Here is an 18453-nt window from a genome sequence, read left to right on the forward strand (position 1 = left end):
TTCCATAAAAACCCATAACACCCGCTAACCAGCATAACTCCCAAGGTACCAAGATGGCCAGGTCCCTTCTGCCTTCCATTGTCATCTAACAAGGGGTGCACTAGAGGCTGTATTGTGCAGCCTGAGTGGGGGCTCATTGCTCTTACTGGGTCTGTGTTATTGTTTTTCACATAATGGGTTTTCGCATAATTTATGGGACTCTTAGCTCCTCCCTCCCTTGTCATTTCACCACATCACCCAACCATCCATGACTCTAAGGGGGAGCTGATTCAGCTTCCTGTGCAGATGCAAAAACAGCCACAAGGGAGAAGGCGCTGAATCTCCACCTCCTCCTGTGTTGCTGCAGAACTGTTTTGACAGGTGTTTTAATCTGGGGTGGGAGAGGAGTTGCAGCAATGGGGTTTGAGCCACAGCTTACAAGTGATCACAGCTGTCGAAAACAATATATTTGCCTACCAAACACTTCATCACAACATCTGTGGCACCTCTATGTTTGACTCCTCAAACTGCAGTGATTCTAGATCTGTACAAGACCACGGGAATCACAAACTGGGGACTCTGAAGCCCTGGGAGCAAGTAATATTTCAATGATTCAACAGGAAATTAGCCAAAATCCAATGCATATATACGCAATGACTAGAAAATATCAAACACATGTATTTCTTAACACATGCAACAGCACCAGATCAGTAAAACGAAGCATAGTTTATTCCATTTTAGACCAAGGAACACTTTTAAAAGTCCACTCCCAAACTCTCCACCAAGACTGGACTATTTCAGGACATTCGGAATAGAAGTTATCTAGGCATCTTTACCCCAAAAAACGTGGCATTTATCTAGTATCAGTAACATCCACTGCCATCTTAAAAACTTCCACGTTCCATCCAACAGAGAATAACAAATTGTTGCTTTCTCCCTCGTTTTCTTACGTCTTCGTATTCCCCTGACGGTGCTTTGTTGCCTGGAAAGAAAAAAGATTAAACAAACAAATGAGAAATCAAATGTTTGGTTTAGCACCCAAACATTTTGTCCCCTGCAAGAAAAAAACAAACAAACCAACACAACAAGTTTCAGCAGTCTGCAAGTTGCTCAGTAACATTTTGGAATGAAAAAACCTTGACTGTGGCAGAGGAAGAAGCATGTGGAGCTGAACTCTTAGGGCTTTCTGTACATGGTTACTGCTCTGGCAGTCTTGAGAGCATGAAAGAGCGGCTATTGCAGAACAAGAGTTTCAATAGGTGGCTTCTTCCACTATCCATCAGCTTATGCAGTTACTAGTAGCCACAGAAAACCTTCCAATTCAAAAGGTCAGGCATGATATTAAAACAGGAAAGTTTCAACCCTGTGAAAAAGATGTAGCAAAACCAGAGCAATCCCACTGCTTCCTCCGGAGCTGCATAATCCAACATCTCTTCTGAACACAAATGATCCACCTCAAACCTCTATCTGGCTTCAGTTAACTCTGAATCCCTGGATGCCTTGCTGAGCATTCAAACTAGCAAAGCTGTAGCTGGCAAGAATTCATTTCCCAGCATGTTTGCCATTTGGTCACACTAGCTATGTGATGTGCTCGTACTTGGGACATTTAAAACCACAATACAGAGAAGATTTGGGATGTAAATCCTGACATTCCCAGGTCCCACTTTATGTATCCCCCCCCAAAAAAAAATACTTTCCTCCAACACCCATCTCCCCTCTGCAAACAGCATGCCAACATAGCAGAGTGTTCATGTACATGCAGTAGCAATTGAAGACAAAAATCTCACCCAAGCTCTAGCTTTAGGTGCAACAGTAAATGCACCAGAAACAGGAGACTGAATATAGAGAGTAAAATAGCAGGTTAAGTCCATAAAATGTATTTGGCTAGCATTAGATGTCACCATGACCGTTTATGCACTGGAGGTTTCATGCTGGGCTGCAGGCTGGAGTTTTAGTCATAGCAGGTTGCCCCACCTCTTCCTGCATCCACATGGGGGAGCGCACTTGGCCTGGTGCGCCTCACCCACCCCCGATTTGTGCTCCTGCACAAGAGCTAGGGCAGTGAAGTTCCCAGTGCATAAATGGTCCATGAGTGGGCACCTGCTGAGGTCTGTGACTTGGCAGACCTTAGCATCTAAAAGGGTGCGATGGAGTTATGCTGTGGCCTCCTGGAGAACGTGGACAGAGAATTCCCTCCCCCTCTAAATATTAGAATTTGAAGGCCCCCTAATGAAATTGATAGGTAATACATTCAGGACAGACATATGGAAATATGTCTTTAGTCAACAAGTTATTAAATGTTCAGATTCTCTGCCAAAGGTCTTAATGATGCCCATTAGCATGGATGGCTTTAAAGGGGGGTTAGGTTGATTTTAGAGAAGTCCATCAATGTCTGCTAGCCATGGTGACTAATAGGAACTTCCATATCCAAAGGCAGTTAATCTCTGAATACCAGCACTAGAGGGCAGAATCAAAGGGAGGCCTTGGATTACTTGTCCTATTTTTGGTGTTCCAGGGCAACTAGCTGGCCACTGCATGGGACTCGATGGAGGACTGATCCAGCAGGGTTCTTCTTATGGTCTTAGGTATTCTTAAGGGAGAGATGGGAGCCGTGATCATGGGTCCAGGGCTCCTAAAACGTGCAACCTATGAATGATTTAGCAGACCATCATTTTAGTGAGTATGCACCCAAAGTATCGTTCAAATAATTGTTGCTGGTTTCTTGTTTAGTTGTGCTTGATTGTTTTTATTAGAGCTATCTCATTTAAAGGTCACATTCTGGACAGGGGTAAAGAATGAATAGATCTCATCTCTTCCCTACTTCTAGACCTAGGTGCTTTCAGATGGTGGATTCCTGCTCACCATAGGCACCTACCTGCCTCCAAATCACCAGAATATGATCCTGTTCCCATGACAATAGCTCTTCTGAACAAGCCATCTTCTCCATTTGATTTTTTTTCCCAGTGGTACTTTTGTTTTAAGAGTTTTATTTTCATACGTTTCTATTAGAGTATGTGAAGTTCTGGCATTGGTGGTCAATGACATTGTTTTAGTCCCTTCAGTTCAGGTCTACTATACAGCTGTTGAAAGATATCCTACTCCCCAAACATTTCAAGGTCTTTGGAACTGAGGAGCACAGTTCCTCGGAGCAGCTGCCATTTTCTGTTTGCTGGTTCCTTTCCTCTCATTAAAACATATGTCCCCCCTTCAAGTGGCTGACATTTCCATTGTGTGTGCCCCCTTGACTGACATTTTGTATGGCAGTACTGCAAATTGGTTGGCACACATTTGATGCATCTGCTAGACAGAAGCCCTTGTTTCTTAGGCAGCTTATCCTTTTCCACTGAAATGGAATATATCCGTGTAGAACATTAGAGTTCCATTCATGGCCATTCTCAGGTCAAATGCTCTTGTTTTGGCTTGCTTTGTAATGTTGTGGTTAAGAGTGCTGGACAGATATCTGGGAGACCCAGATTCAAATCCCCATTGGCAGTCTTCAAGCAAAGGTTGGATACACACTTTTCTTGGATGCTTTAGGATGCTTTGGGCTGATCCTGCGTTGAGCAGGGGTTGGACTAGATGGCCTGTATGGCCCCTTCCAACTCTATGATTCTATGATTCTATGGTGCCATGGAAGTTCACTGTGGGCACCTTGGGCCAGCTACCTACCTCACAGGGTGGTTGTGAGGGTAAAATGAAGGAGAGGAGAATAATTACAGCTACCTTGGGTCTCCCACTGGGGAGAAAAGCAGGGTACAAATGAAATAAATATTTTTGAAATATCCTAGTGTTCCTTCCCTCTCATTCTCAATACATTAAGACGACACCTGACTGAATGAGAGGTCTGATTACCCATGAGCCACACAGAGAGGAGCCAAGGTCTACCATGCCTCAGCGGTTCATTTATGTGGGATTCTTCACACCCCTAAGTTACCAAGGAGTTGCCTTCATTCTGAAACGTCATGTTACCCATAAGCCACCTTGAGGAAAGAAGGGATAAAACTATTTTAATAAAATTAATAGAGGTAACAGTAATAATAATGCAGTAGAATGTCATTCCACTTCTCAGAGTAGCATTTGAAGGAATGGGGATGACATGTTAGCTTGAGATGTCTCGGATGTGAACTACAGATACGAATGAATCAGAATTCCATAGGGGGGAATGCTCCCAGAAGCATAATAAGATTTATTATTATTAGCTGGGTAAAGTAATTGAATTTCTCACTTACATGCTTACATTTTCTGTTGGAAATATCGGTTTTCCACCCACTCATCCCCGCTTTTCTTTCCGCCCACCTCTTCACTTTCAGTAAGTTAGCGGTAGAAGTTTCAGATTTCAGAAAGCACTTCCAAAGACCAGGTTGTGTTTGCCTGTAAACCTTCTGCTGATATTAACTTCCCCTGAAATTCAGCTGAAATAATTTTTTATAAAAAAGTATTGCTATTTACTTGTTTCTTACAGCAAGAAAACTAATTAGAAGCCAGAAAGGAGTTCCTGAAAGGCAGTGGGAGCTCCTGAAATCCCACTTTCCGGTTTCCCAAACTACTTCTTAGCAAGTCAGTCATCAAAGAGCCAGTTTGGTGTAGTGGTTAGGAGTGCAGACTTTTAATCTGGCACGCCAGGTTCGATTCTGCGCTCCCCCACATGCAGCCAGCTGGGTGACTTTGGGCTCAGCAGGGCAGTGTTCTAACCAATAAAAACTGTTCTCTACCCTAACTCCGTCGGGTAGAGAAAAATGGCATATAAGAACCAACTCTTCTTCTTCTTCTTCTTCTTCTTCTTCTTCTTCTTCTTCTTCTTCTTCTTCTTCTTCTTCTTCTTCTTCTTCTTCTTCTTCTTCTGGGAAGGCTACTGTAAGCCGCTTTGAGACTTCTTTGGGTAGAGAAAAGCGGCATATAAGAACCAACTCTTCTTCTTCTTCTTCTTCTTCTTCTTCTTCTTCTTCTTCTTCTGGGAAGGCTACTGTAAGCCGCTTTGAGACTTCTTTGGGTAGAGAAAAGCGGCATATAAGAACCAACTCTTCTTCTTCTTCTTCTTCTTCTTCTTCTTCTTCTTCTTCTTCTTCTTCTTCTTCTTCTGGGAAGCTACTGATATGTGGTTTCCATGATGATTATGCTGATTTAGAAGAGATTTTTTTGAAGGTGACCTTCAGAAAACATCAATCTTTACGAGCGCTAAGATTTCCTTCCCTGCGTTGCCGTGGAGCATTTGCCCGAAAGAGTCAGCTGTAGCTGCTTTGTAATTAATGGTCCTTATGGATGGCTGAGTGGCTGATATAATGAATAGCACTTAAGGCAGTAATGTGTTGGAATCCACAGCCGATTATCAAAATGTGTATTTGTGCAAGGACTATCTGCAAACAGCTAGGTCAGAGATCAATTGGACACGGGAACATTCAGCCCTTTCCAGCCCTGCTATCATGCTATGCTGAGAATGCTCCAACACAGAGCCAGCATAAGTGTAGTGGTTAAGAGGGGCAGACTCTAATCGGGAGAACTGGGTTTGATTCTCCACTCCTCCACATGAAGCTTGCTGGGTGACCTTGGGCCAGTCATGGTTCCCTCAGAACTCTCTCAGCCCCACCTGCCTCTCAAGGTGCCTGTTGTGGGGAAGGGAATTTGACTGAGATGCCTTAAGGGAGAGAAAAGCAGGATCTGAAAACCTACTCTTCTTCTATTGCTGTCCAAAGAGGAACATGAACACAGGCTCATCTGAGAAGGCTGCATCTGTGAAGGATAATGGTCAGGCCTGAGGTCCAGAGAGAACATCTTTTGATAGGAACAATACAACCACTCATTTCTGACCCTGAATACCCCAAGGAGGTTTTCAAACCCTCTCTTTTGCCACATCAATGGCTGTTAAAAAAAAAAAAACTAGAGAAAGCATCACAAAATCTGTGAGGTGATCAGGTCCTCTAGGAACTCTCCACATTCAGAGACAGTAAACAGAACTATCGAGGCTCCTGATCCTCACAAGTAGACCACCGCAAGCCTACAGCTGAAAACAAGTGTTGTTGTTGTTAGGTGCGAAGTCGTGTCCGACCCATCGCGACCCCATGGACAATGATCCTCCAGGCCTTTCTGTCCTCTACCATTCCCTGGAGTCCATTTAAGTTTGCACCGACTGCTTCAGTGACTCCATCCAGCCACCTCATTCTCTGTCCAGTACCAACAAGTACCAGTCTTTAAATATCACTTTCAAAAGTGTGACTTTCTAAAGGACCCTCCCCTTCTCTCACGGGACTCAGCTTCTGTGCAGTAGAGACACTGGCAAATAATCCCCTCCATGGATCTTCAATTCAATCGCCACACCTTCCGGAATGGCTGGCACTGGGAAGCAGCAGAATTGATGCCAATTTTAAACACTTTAAATCCTACACACCATGCAGCCTGATCCCCTAAGCCCCAGGGCCAAAGCAGCAGCTAATGAGATCCAGGGAACATGTCAACAAAGGATGAGCAGCCAAAACCCAGCTGCTGGGTGGTGACGGTGAGGCTGTCTTACCCGGAAGGCTGCATTTCTGTTGCAAGGAAGTTTCGTTTTCCTAGCATTCAAGAGGTAACTTGTTTTGGCTGGGAGGGGGGATATATTTTCAACCCCGCCCCATTTACCATTGGAATGGCAAACGGGAGACCGATACAGCTCGCCACTGGATAGCTTCCATGACATTGCTAGGGATCAAACAGAAAAGGCCTTGCTCCTGGAGACATTTTCCTGACTAGATCTGAAGCCATGTTAAGATGGTTTTTAATTCTTTGTCGAGGGGTGGCAGCCGTATTGGCCAGAGTGATGGAATAGGAATGTATGAAGAAAGAGATAATGCCGATCAACCTCATTCTTCAAGGGTTTTGTACAAAGGAAGGTTGGGCGGGTTACTTGGGCTGGAGAACTGGGAAGATCACAAGTCACACACTGGCAATGACAACTTCATAAGATGTGACCGATGCGGTTTTTAAAAGAAATCTATTGCTCTATTGCGGCAGAATCCAGGCTCCTGATGCGTTTCTTTGATTTTGACCTCTTTGCCGGCATTGACAACTGGCTTCGCAAAATCGATTCCAACGCAAGGAGATTTATTTTCCACGACGAAGGGAGATGCTTCTGTCTCTCTGTTTTCCAAAGTAATTCCTGAGAGAGGCTTCAGGAGGTGTCTCGACTTTCCAAGGATCTACAGTTGTAGCTCATTCGAATCCAGGGGTTGTCAAGGGAGATGCAGAGAGAATACTTGAAGCTGCCTTTAAAAGTTGTGCTTCAGAAAACATTTTGCCGTAATCAGTCCTTGATGGGAAACTCGTCTCAGTGGCTGGCTTCTGAAATGAAGAGGATGCAAAACCGTGTTTCTTTCGAGAGCAGAAGATTGCAAAAGGAGCCCGGACTGGACCGCAGAGCTTCATTTCCTTGTGCTTTGGTGGTCAGTCCAATGGATGGAGAAAGCGTTCTGTCCTCTCTCAGCTGCATAAAAAGGTGTGGAAGGAAAAATCCCTTCATCTGAACAGGAAGGATGGGTGTTACCTACTAGAAGTCTCCACAAGAGATGGTACTCTATTTGACTGTTTTAGTTTTATTTGCCTCCTGCTGTTTCCCCCAAGAGCTCAGGACAGTGGATGTCCCCTCATAACCTTCTAAAGTAGATTAAGCTGGGATAGAGTAACCAGCCTACGAAGAGATGGCAAGCATGCTGGTCAAGCCGGGATTTAGACCCAGGTCCACAGTATGAGCCTCTTGTGGCGCAGAGTGGTAAGGCAGCAGAAATGTTGTCTGAAAGCTGTGCCCATGAGGCTGGGAGTTCAATCCCAGCAGCCGGCTCAAGGTTGACTCAGCCTTCCATCCTTCCGAGGTCGGTAAAATGAGTACCCAGCTTGCTGCTGGGGGGTAAATGCTAATGACTGGGGAAGGCACTGGCAAACCACCCCATATTGAGTCTGCCATGAAAATGCTAGAGGGCGTCACCCCAAGGGTCACACATGACCCAGTGCTTGCACAGGGGATACCTTTACCTTACTACACCACAGTAGGAGCCCTTCCATATACATTTCTTATTTTTGTATTCCAGTTTTCCATTTGAACATCTTCTGAAAAGTCCCCAAACATTTTTTTCCCCACAGGGTAGTTCAGCAGTGGAATGGGCTGCCTAAGGAGGTGATGATCTCCCCATCACTGGCAGGTTTCAAGCAGCAGCTGGATGGATACTTATCATGGATGCTTTAGGTTCATCCTGCATTGAGCAGGGGGGCTGGACTAGGTGCGTTTACAGCTCTAGGATTCTATGAAAGACTACATGCCTTAGAGAGAAGCCAATGGCATGTGTGTATTTATTTATTTATTGGATTCTTATACTGCCCTCCCAGCGAGCCGGCTCAGGGCAGTGTACATCATTTCATACATACAGCAATTACTATAATTAAATCAGCAAGTTAAACTAAATTTCAAATCAATTTGCCAACAGATTAAAATAATATCCACATCAGCAGTCCCAGTTTAATGATCTTGCAGTAGTCAGAACTGCAGGAGCATTAAACTAGACCATGGCCTGAGGGGATCTGTTGTGGGGAGAGGAAAGGGAAGGCGAATGTAAGCCGCTTTGAGACTCCTTCGGGTAGAGAAAAGCAGCATATAAGAACCAAGTCTTCTTCTTCGGTGATATCAGGGTTCTCTAGGCCTCACCTCCCTCACAGGGTGTCTGTTGTGGGGAGAGGAAAGGGAAGGCAAATGTAAGTCACTTTGAGACTCCCTTGGGTAAAGAAAAGAGGCATATAAGAACCAACTCCTCTTCTCTTCTTCTTCTAGATGTTATTCATCACACTGGCCCCAACCGAAAGCTCCATCTTGCAGGCCCTGTGGAACTGCCAACCTGTTGCAGCCAACATACGGTGACCCTTCATGGTGTTTTCAATGCAAGAGACAAACAGAGGAGATTTGCCATTGGCAGCTTTTGCTAAGTGACCTTGGACTTCCTTGGTGCTCTCCAGCCACATACTAAGCAGGGCCAGTCCTAGGTGTAAACTGCACGGAGCTTTTATTCCAACCCTAGATCGATTCAGTCCCTGCCCTCTATACAGAATGCGATTTCCGTTTGGATTTTGGGCGATTTTAAGAAGGATTGATTCGGAGTGACTCTACCTTTATTGTGTGATATCTAAGAGTGCTGTTAATCCTCACTATCCAGATTGGGAAAGAAGAGAACCTCTGATAGGCTACACCTGGTCATGTGACACGCTTGCCTTAAAGGAGAAGCCCCTAATTTCTCTCAACTTCTGTAGGTCATGGATTTTTCCTATGCCTTTTTTGATCCTCTCCCCCTCCCCTCCAAGAAAAGAAAGAGGCTCCTTGCCTGGATCCTCTCCCCCCCTTCAAGAAAAGAAAGAAAGAGGCTTGGCTCCCCCCCATACACCTTCTGAGCCTCCCTAACCACGTGCAGAAGACTTTCCTGTTTCAATGGGGAGGAGGGGGGGAGAGGAAGACCCAAGTTCAAAGTGATCTGCATTCAACAGGATTGACAATGGAATAAACAAAGTAAGTGCAGACTCTGCCCTACTTAGCTTCTGAGATCTGATGAGATCAGGTTAGCCTGGGCCATACCGGTCAGGACAGAAACTAAGTAGGGAGTCATAACAATCTAACCACCTCAGCAATAACTTGCAATTCTGTCAAACTCCTAAAGCAGACCCCAGATTACCCCTGGCTTAGAAATGAGTCATATATATGGGCATTTTCACACATGCTAAATAATGCAGCTTCAATCCACTTCAGCAGCTGCCTGCAAATAAATGTTGCCATTTCTCACAGCAAAACTCAGTGGTGTGACCCATTCCTTCTACCTTTGCAACGCTCAAAGAACAGAGCAATGGCGGTCGTTGGTGGGTAGTAGCATCCAAGCATTGGGCAGTGCCGACAACCTAGAATATTCCTTTAAGACGGGGATTCATAATAAGGGGTCTGTGGATCACCAGGGGTCTGCGGGAGCTCCAGAGGGGGGTTCGTGTCCTTTCCCCTCTGTCTGAATGGACTTGGCAACAAGCTAGGGAACTGGCCACCTCTGCCCAAAGAGCTTGGTCAGTAGCCCATGAGTGTAAAAATCAAAGGGAAAAAAATCATTTGTGGCCTGGTAAGAGAGGTCTTAGCTCCTGTGTGAGCGTAGTCCTGGAATATGAGAAGAAACACCAGACTTAGTGGGATGTAGTGGTTAAGAGTCCTGGACTAGAGTCTGGGAGACCTGGGTGACCTGGAGGCACCATGGGTGACCTTGGGCCACATTCTCAGACTAACTTACCTCACAGGGATGTTGTGAGGACAAATAGGGGAAGAGGAGAATGATGCAAAGCACCTCAGGCCCCCATTGGGGGAAAACTGGGTTATAAACAAATAAATAAACAAATAAGAAATGGAAAGGGTAGCCACAGAAAACAGGAGCCTGAAACGTGATAGACTCTTTCCTGGAAGGCCTGAAGTGTGCTCCTCTTTCCTACTCAAAGGACAGCTCAAGGGAAGCCCAGACGTTAGGAAATTCAGCTCCTTCAGCAATCAACATTCTAGATGTGAGGAGCAATGGCGCCTGGGTTTTGACCACTGTGTGACACAGAATGTGGGACTGGATGGACCATTGCCCTGATCCAACATGGCTTTTCATATGAGTGAAACTGACTAATACCTTCTGCCTTTAAGAACCCCTGACAAGAAGGGGGCCCTCAGCTCTCGTCCCCTCTACCCTTGGTACTTAGGCTGCTTGGGAAATATTTCTATTGCTTTCTTTCCCTAGGCAGCCCAGCCTGTTGTCGATGAGATCCTGGTTGAATATTCGGAATCCTTCCAGATAGTCAGAATTCTAAAATCTAGAAATAAAATCTAGAAAACTAGAAATATCTGACTATGACATTACTTGGGGAATGCTGAATATTTCTGAATCCAATCTGCATTTCCTTAGTCACAAATCTTCAATTTCCAGATTTGGGTTTGTTTTTTTCCAGTCCTCTGGAGATGGATTTTTCTCCACTTCTTTTTAAAAGAAAGACAAACATTGAAACGAATAAAATATTCATGCTGTGTTTTAAAAGCTATTTAAAAAGTAGACTGATTGCCTGGAGAAAGGGGGAAGGATCATGGGGGGAAGGATCATGACCAATGATTGAAATTAGCATGCGCCACGACTGATTAATATGTCTGTCATAAGTATTGTGAAGGCAGTGGAGCGCAAGGCTGGGGGGGGGGAAGGTTCTTAGTTCAGAATATGTCAGTTCTCACCTGAGTTCTGTCTTCAACCTTGCCCCAAAGACAGGAAGAGCCAAGCCGCAGTTAGACGTTTTGGGGGAAAGGATCCCACAATGGGGGGGCCACCTTCTCCAAAACACCGTGCTCCTGGAATTGGTTTTCCTCGATCGCCAGGAGCATGGCATGCCTCTCTGATCACAACCCCCCCCCCCAAAAAAAAAACCCACTATGTGCATCTATATGATTTCACACATCCATGATCACATGATGGTCCAAAACTGTTTAGGGCTTTCTTGGTCATTGCCACCAACACCTGGAACTGCATCCCAAAGCTACGTGCAGGTCAGAGAACAAGCTGCCCTTGTTCCCTGATGACTTCCTTCTGATCAAAGTTGACAGCTCCATTTTGCGCCCGCTGAAGCTAGCCCAGAGTTCGCATGAAGAGGCTCTGTGCAGAGCATGTTTGGGTTATGGACCATCCTGGAGACTGCTTGGACCAAAGAGACAGTCCTAAGATGCCCATGGAAAAGGTCATTCCACTCAGGTTTTATGGGGATGCAAGTCCTGCTGCTGTTCGTGTCGTACCTTTACTACCTTGTGCAGAAAGCAAGTGCCGGCTTGCATTAAAATGGCCTGCTTCCTTCCTTCGTTATCATGCACTACCGTCCCTACGGCTGGCAATCAGCAGCAGCAGTGGGAAGCAGGCGAGTTTTGCTCTGAGCCTACGGACTAGTTTACACTTGCTAGGACCCTGCTTCTTCTCTCATTACTCTCATTACTCGAGAACACCCTCAGGGCGAGCCGCACTTCTGCCCAAAACTATTCGTTTCACGCCCTGCACTTACAGACACTAAGAGCGAAACAGGATCTTGTGACAGATGCAAGGCTGCTGCCAAAGTGGGCCGCTGTAGGTCTCTCCTTCTCCTCCTCTTACACTCAACATGTAGGTATAGCGATACGGAGTCACCGCCCCGCTGATATCCAGATCTTTTCTCTGCGTTGTTGGCTTTGGTCTGTGTGGGATGGGAAACCTGCAGAGTCCCATGTTAAGATCTGTGTCTGGTAACACCTGGAAGGTCAACAAGATTTCCAGCAAATTTATAGCAATGTCATAGCTTCCAAGATCTGATGAGATCAGACTAGTCTGAGAGTTGAAGCTCATTTTGTCCAATACTTCATCAGAAACTATCCGACAAAGGAAGGTCTTAAAAGCTTATTACCTGGATATCTTTGCTGGTCTTCAGGATGCTACTGGATTTGAATCTTGCTCTTCTACTTCAGACCTCCATGACTACCCATCTGAAACTGTCCCACATCAAGTAGGTCTTGAAATGTTTGTTTGAGCGCCATAGAGGGCCAGTTTGGTGTAGTGGTTAGGAGTGCGGACTTCTAATCTGGCATGCCAGGTTCGATTCTGCACTCCCCCACATGCAGCCAGCTGGGTGACCTTGGGCTCGCCATGGCACTGATAAAACTGTTCTGACCCAGCAGTGATATCAGCACTCTCTCAGCCTCACTCACCCCACAGGGTGTCTATTGTGGGGAGAGGAATGGGAAGGTGACTGTAAGCCGCTTTGAGCCTCCTTCGGGTAGGGAAAAGCGGCATATAAGAACCAACTCTTCCTCTTCTTCTTCTAGATCCAAAGTCTGGAGGAAGTTCTTCTAGCCTGAAGAACCTTCCTCCAATCTGTGGCTTTTCAGTGGAAGAGCACTTAAGACAAAATATTTAGGCTTGACTCAGTGGAGAGGCAGGCTACATACTACGGTGGACAAGATATAGCCCTGGGCTCCTGCGCCTGCTGTAATGGCTAGTTTCAACTTAAGGTTCTACTGTCATCATAGGTGGTGGAAACCACCATCAAGTCGCAGCCCGATTTATGGCAACCTCATAGGGTTTTCCAAGGCATGAGATGTTCTGAGATGGCTGGCCATTGCCTCCCTCTGTGTCGCAATCATGTCATTCTCTGGTAGTCTCCAAATACTATTCAGGGCCATCCCTGTTTAGCTTCTATGATCTGATGAGACCAGGCTGGTCTGAGCCATTCAGATCAGGGCCACCATCCATATTACTGCAACAAAAACATGTTAGCTCATCTCAGCTCCGCCAAATAATGACTCTGACAAAATTGTGCTAATATAAAACTCAGTCATCTCCTCTGGCCAATTGACGTCGATCCAAATTGCACACGCAGGCCTTTGCAGAAGCACCACCAGGAGAATTAAGTGCTTCTTTATTATATTCAAATGATTCCCCCCTCCCCTGTTGCTCATTTTAATGGAAAAGAAAGCAATCTGCAGTTCCTCCAGACCTTCTTGACCTGGATGGCTTGGCAAGTGCTGACGCTTGAATGTGTTAATGGGAGGAAAGAGAAACCGTGATGGATATACTTTTTTTAAAAAAAAGAGAAAGAAATGCTTTAATTACAATGTGATTTCTCATTTTGTGAACCCATTGTCCACCGTGAAAGCTTGTTAAATAAGTGGCACAATTGGCCGGCTAAATCCAGGGCCGTCAAGTTGACCCTGCAGGGCCAATAATTGTGCGGGAAGATAACGTGCTCAGAGTCAGTGCCGGAGCTTCCTGACAGACCATCGCAAATGGACAATGAAAAAAGGGCCAGTGGATCACGTCTCTCCGAGAGAGGAGCGGGTCACTTGGTGAGAACTGGAAAAATGACTTTTTTATCTCTTCACCGTATGATGATTTAAAAGAGATGCCTAGCTGCTTCTCCCAAAAGTTAAGTAGCAGAAAGTTAAGGTTGCCTGCTCCAGGTTGGGAAAGCCTTGGAGATCTGGAGATTAATCCTGGAGGGGGAAGGATCTCAGTGGGGTATGATGCCACCAAGGCCACCCTTTGAAGCAGCTGTCTTCTTCAGGGTAACTGATCTCTGTAGTCTGGAAATTTGGTTCGGTCCCAGTCCAGTAAAGATTAACACGATTTTCAGGGTATTAATTCATTCAAAAGTCATAGGGAGCTTTGACTCTCAGAAGCTCATACTCTGAAAGCTCATGCAAATGATCATGCCCTTGTTGGTCTCTAAGGTTCTACCAGGCTCAAATGGAATTGTTCTACTGCAGACCAACACAGCTATCCTATGGAAACAGGTTGGAATCCCCAAAGATCTCCAGGCCTCACATGGAAGTTGGCAAAGCTATGAATGATGGCCTTCCTCCAAGACTGCAGCCAGCTCTGCCACTGGTAAGCACTTTGAAGGTTCTCATCAGAAATTCCCAACTTGCTGCTTCCCCGAGGTATCCTAAACCCAGATATCCTAAACTAAGAACTGTGAATATTCGAGAGCTACCTGACTAGTCGAAATGCCCGTGCATACAGCTGTTAGCTTAAGTCTGACTTGCATAGTGAAAGGGAGAGGGGATGAGGCCTTTAGGAAGAAAGTCCGCACAAGCTTTGGTGTTTTACAAAAGAAACTGAAGTCCTTGGTTGCTAAGGAACTCCATGCTAAAAGAGCAAGAATGAGCACTGAGCTACAAAAACAAAATATGCACAGAAGCTGCCTTATACTGTCAAACCGCTGGGCCATATAGCTCAGTACTGCCCACTCTGACCCACATTGGCTCTCCTGGTTCTCAGACAAAGATCCTTCCTAACACCTGTAATCCGGAGTTCTCTCTTAGTGGGCAATACTTGGGATGGGGACCTTCTGCATGCAAAACATGGGCTCTACCACTGACCCACAGTCTGTTCCTACAGAGAGCTAAGTGGTGCATGGAGAAAAGTTTCAGTGAACTCAAGACAAGTGCAAAGGATGCCAAATGGCTCTGAAAAAGTTGCCAAGATTGGCTTGGATCCTTGGATCCTCTGGACATGCTCCTCTCCAAATGCTGTGGAGATAGCCTTCCACTGTCGGGCACATGCCTCTAGCCTCTAGCCCTAGGCATGTTGCAACCCATGGAAACTGCAATCTGAAGAGCTTTGTACTAGGCGAAGTGGGTTCCAGGACAGAGGGCAACTTCCGCAGGACCCGGAGAGCAGCATGTATAAATAAAACACACAAGACTTTGTTGCTGCCCCATAAACCATAACAGTTGGCCAAAGATATCTTCTACAAGAGTGAAAGTGAAAATACATCTATAATCCCCCACTCCTTTTTCGGTTTCCCAAGAGAAGTGATATAGAAATTAAAGAGAAGCAGAGTCGCCTATGTGGGCAGGAACTTAATTTATAGCTCTGTCCATTGCACTGCATCATATACTGGTTCCAGGGTGACAATATATTCCTCTGGGAAGGCCCACCCCTGCTGAGGGACCCTGCCAAGAAGATGAAAAACGTAGTTTTTCAGGTCTCACTGGGGAGCTCCTCCTCCTATAGGCTTTAATTCTCCTTCAGGTTAGAGTTTTGAGGTTTCCAGGAGATCTAATTTGAGCAGGAAGTGGGAATTAGAATAAAAATTCAGAGACTGATGGAGTAATGCCCCATAGCAGCAGTTCCAAGCCTTTTTTGTATGGTGAACTGCAAATCCAAATCTGCTCAGTAAGATGATCCATTCTGGACTGACCCAGGGGGGGGGGTTGTTTGTTAATTGGTACCCTAGGAAAACTATGACCCTGGTACCCATCTAGTTCAGCATTCTATTTTCTGCAGAGGCTAACCTAATGTTTTTGTGAAACTCCGGACAAAGGGCACAGCTGACCCCAACATGACTCCCAAGCAAGTTGCATTCAGACCATTTGACCACCTCCCTCTAATCCCTTCTAAGACCTTAAGAAACTCATTTCTAGTAACCATCAGGACACACTTTACTTGATCAACATACACAAATTTTGAAGAAATCATCCTAATTAATGGGCTAAACTGTTACCAGGATCAGATCTTGGTTTCTAAAATACAAAAGAGAGTAAGGGAAAAGGTAGGGGCAGCCATTCAGGAAGGCTAGCCTACGAACTGCTTTCAGAGGTTTTTCAACCCACTTTTGGGGCCTGACCCACAGGTTGGGAAACACTGCCAGAGACAATGATTGGACGGTCCATGTCTTGCTCCTGAACAGAGTTGCATAAGCCTTTTGCATGGCTGAACGGTGCCCTTGTATTGACCTGAAAATCTTGAAGCTGAATCCCATGAGCCATTATTCTGGCTCAACAACTTGTTGGGTCTGTTGGCAACATGCCAGGACTTATAACAAGAGTGCTTGGATAGAGGCCATCTAAATAAAAGATTTGGGGATAATTACCTCCTGTTTCACTGGAAGTACTTCTTGAGGACTGTGGCTTCTGCTGCCATTTCTTCCTCAGATCTCCACTTGCCAGGGGTATCCTCTTTGTCATGGCGCTGAAGCTTGGTAGGAAAAAGAAAGGGAAAGTGAAGAATGGGGTTAATTAATTGACACCATCAGGACAATTCTGAAGTATACAACGGAATACAATTAGTACATATTGAGAGAAGGGAGCTTATGATCAATGGGTCTAAAATTAAAAGGAGAAGGAGAATCCTACAGGCTCCGGGAGAAACTTTGCAGTAAGTCCTCACTTCATTACAAGTTGGAGCCTACCATTTCGTAAAGAATTTATTATGGATCATCTTAATTCATTTGAAATTCTGTGGAATTAGAAATCAATTTAATGAATGCGGGGAGGATCATCATTAAACAAGCTTCTAAGGGGGAAAAACCAAAGGAAAGGAAGATCAAGTGTTTTCTTGCAGTAGCATAGTGTAGAATAATAGTGGAGAAAATGAGCTGGGAGCTGGGAGGTGTCTCTTGCCTCCGCCACAAATGTTCTTGGTGGCCTAAAGCAAGCCCCTGTGCTTAGCAAGGCCATTCTAAGCAGAGTGACATCCTTCTAAACTCACTGACTTCAATGGACATCAGAATCAGAGGCATATAGAGCTGGAAGGGAACACAAAGGGCCATCCAGTCCAGCCCCCCACCTTCTCGGGGGCTTAAAAATCACACCCTCCTGGCAGGTGCTCATCCAATCTCCTCCTAGAATGAAGGAGACATCCTTGAGGCAGCATATTTCATAGCCCTCCACATCAGAAAATGCTTAGTAATATTTAAGTGGAACCTCCTTTCCCATAATTTGAACCCATCGCTCCTAGTTCTTGTCTCTAAGGCTGCAGTAAACAAGTTGGTCCCACTTCAACAGGTCTATCTTTTACGTATTTAAATGCAGCTATCATTTCACCCCTTGCCCTCTTCTCCAAGCTATACATATCTAGGTCTCTCAACTGCTCTTCATAAGGCATGGATTCCAACCCTTCAACCATCCTAGTCAACCTTCTCTGAACATGTTCCAACTTGTTGATATCCTACTTGAACTGTGGCACCAAGAACTGGACACAGTATTCCAAATGAGGTCAAACATAACTTCCCTTGATCTAGATTCCATGCTCCTAGCAATACAGCCTAATATCTGTTGGCCCATATTAAACTTATTGTCCACCTTATTTTGGTCCTAAGTCCCCTTCACAGGTACTATTATCAAGCCAGGTATCCCACATCTTATATTTATGTATTGCATTATTATTACCAGATCTCCTTGAACAGTAGTCCTTTTTTTGTGGGGTATTAACCACCAGAGGAAAGGGCCTACCAATGTATACCTCTACTTAAGATTGCACTGCTATCCAATCTGTAGATCCAATCTGTAGATACTCCATCTGTTGTAATGCTCACAATAAGATAGCAGAGCAGTACATGAATGCTAATTTTTTTAAATAATGCACTTTATGCTTTCCATAGATGGTGGGAAGATGTTCTCTAAAAGGAGAACTCGGAGCATTCTTTCCACTACTAGCTCAGGTGTAAATGTGTATTTCAAATATGGTGCTTATTGAAATAAATTGGCCAGAAATGTTAGAAGTGAATCATGAGTGAGAGAAAGAGAGATATTTTCCTGACAAGACAGGACGTTGTTGACCTGGTGCATTCAACCCTGCAATATATCTGTTAAACCATCCTTGCCTAGGTATAGCATAGCATGCTCTGGGTCATCTGCTGGCAAAACCTGGGAGATACAGTCAAAAACAGGACTTGATTTATTTATTTTATTTATGATCCCCCTTCAGATTCAGTGTGTGATTCAGAGGTTAGCAGGCTTTCAAAAATCAGAAAACAGAAAGCACCGCTGATAAATTTTTGAGTCAAAACCCAGGAGTGGGAATAGCATGGCTCCACAGAAAATGCAGTTTGTTCCTGCAGCCCCTTCTGGCTCTGAGAAGATCTTTCCCAAGATCGTTGGACCTGAATGGAATAATAACTGTACAGGATGGAGAGGCAAGGGTGAGGGAGAGAAGCTTTCCTTCTCCTCAA

At 45.1% G+C, this 18453-nt stretch overlaps 1 protein-coding gene across 6 annotated transcripts in view; it reads right to left on the bottom strand.

Annotated features, from left to right (window-relative positions):
• Positions 1-690: 690 nt before the first annotated feature.
• Positions 691-18453, bottom strand: part of FHIT (fragile histidine triad diadenosine triphosphatase) — a 1226786-nt gene continuing 1209023 nt past the window's right edge. For all 6 annotated transcript variants that reach the window (XM_077324996.1, XM_077324999.1, XM_077325000.1 and 3 more), the window contains 2 exons: positions 16375-16478; positions 691-961 (listed from right to left, as the gene is read on the bottom strand). In XM_077324996.1, coding sequence (XP_077181111.1) covers positions 16383-16478 — 96 coding nt within the window. In that variant the 3' untranslated portion in view covers positions 691-961; positions 16375-16382. The remainder of the gene's footprint in view (positions 962-16374; positions 16479-18453) is intronic.

This window comes from Paroedura picta, chromosome 3, assembly GCF_049243985.1.
Source record: "Paroedura picta isolate Pp20150507F chromosome 3, Ppicta_v3.0, whole genome shotgun sequence".
NCBI classification, from domain to species: Eukaryota; Metazoa; Chordata; class Lepidosauria; order Squamata; family Gekkonidae; genus Paroedura; species Paroedura picta.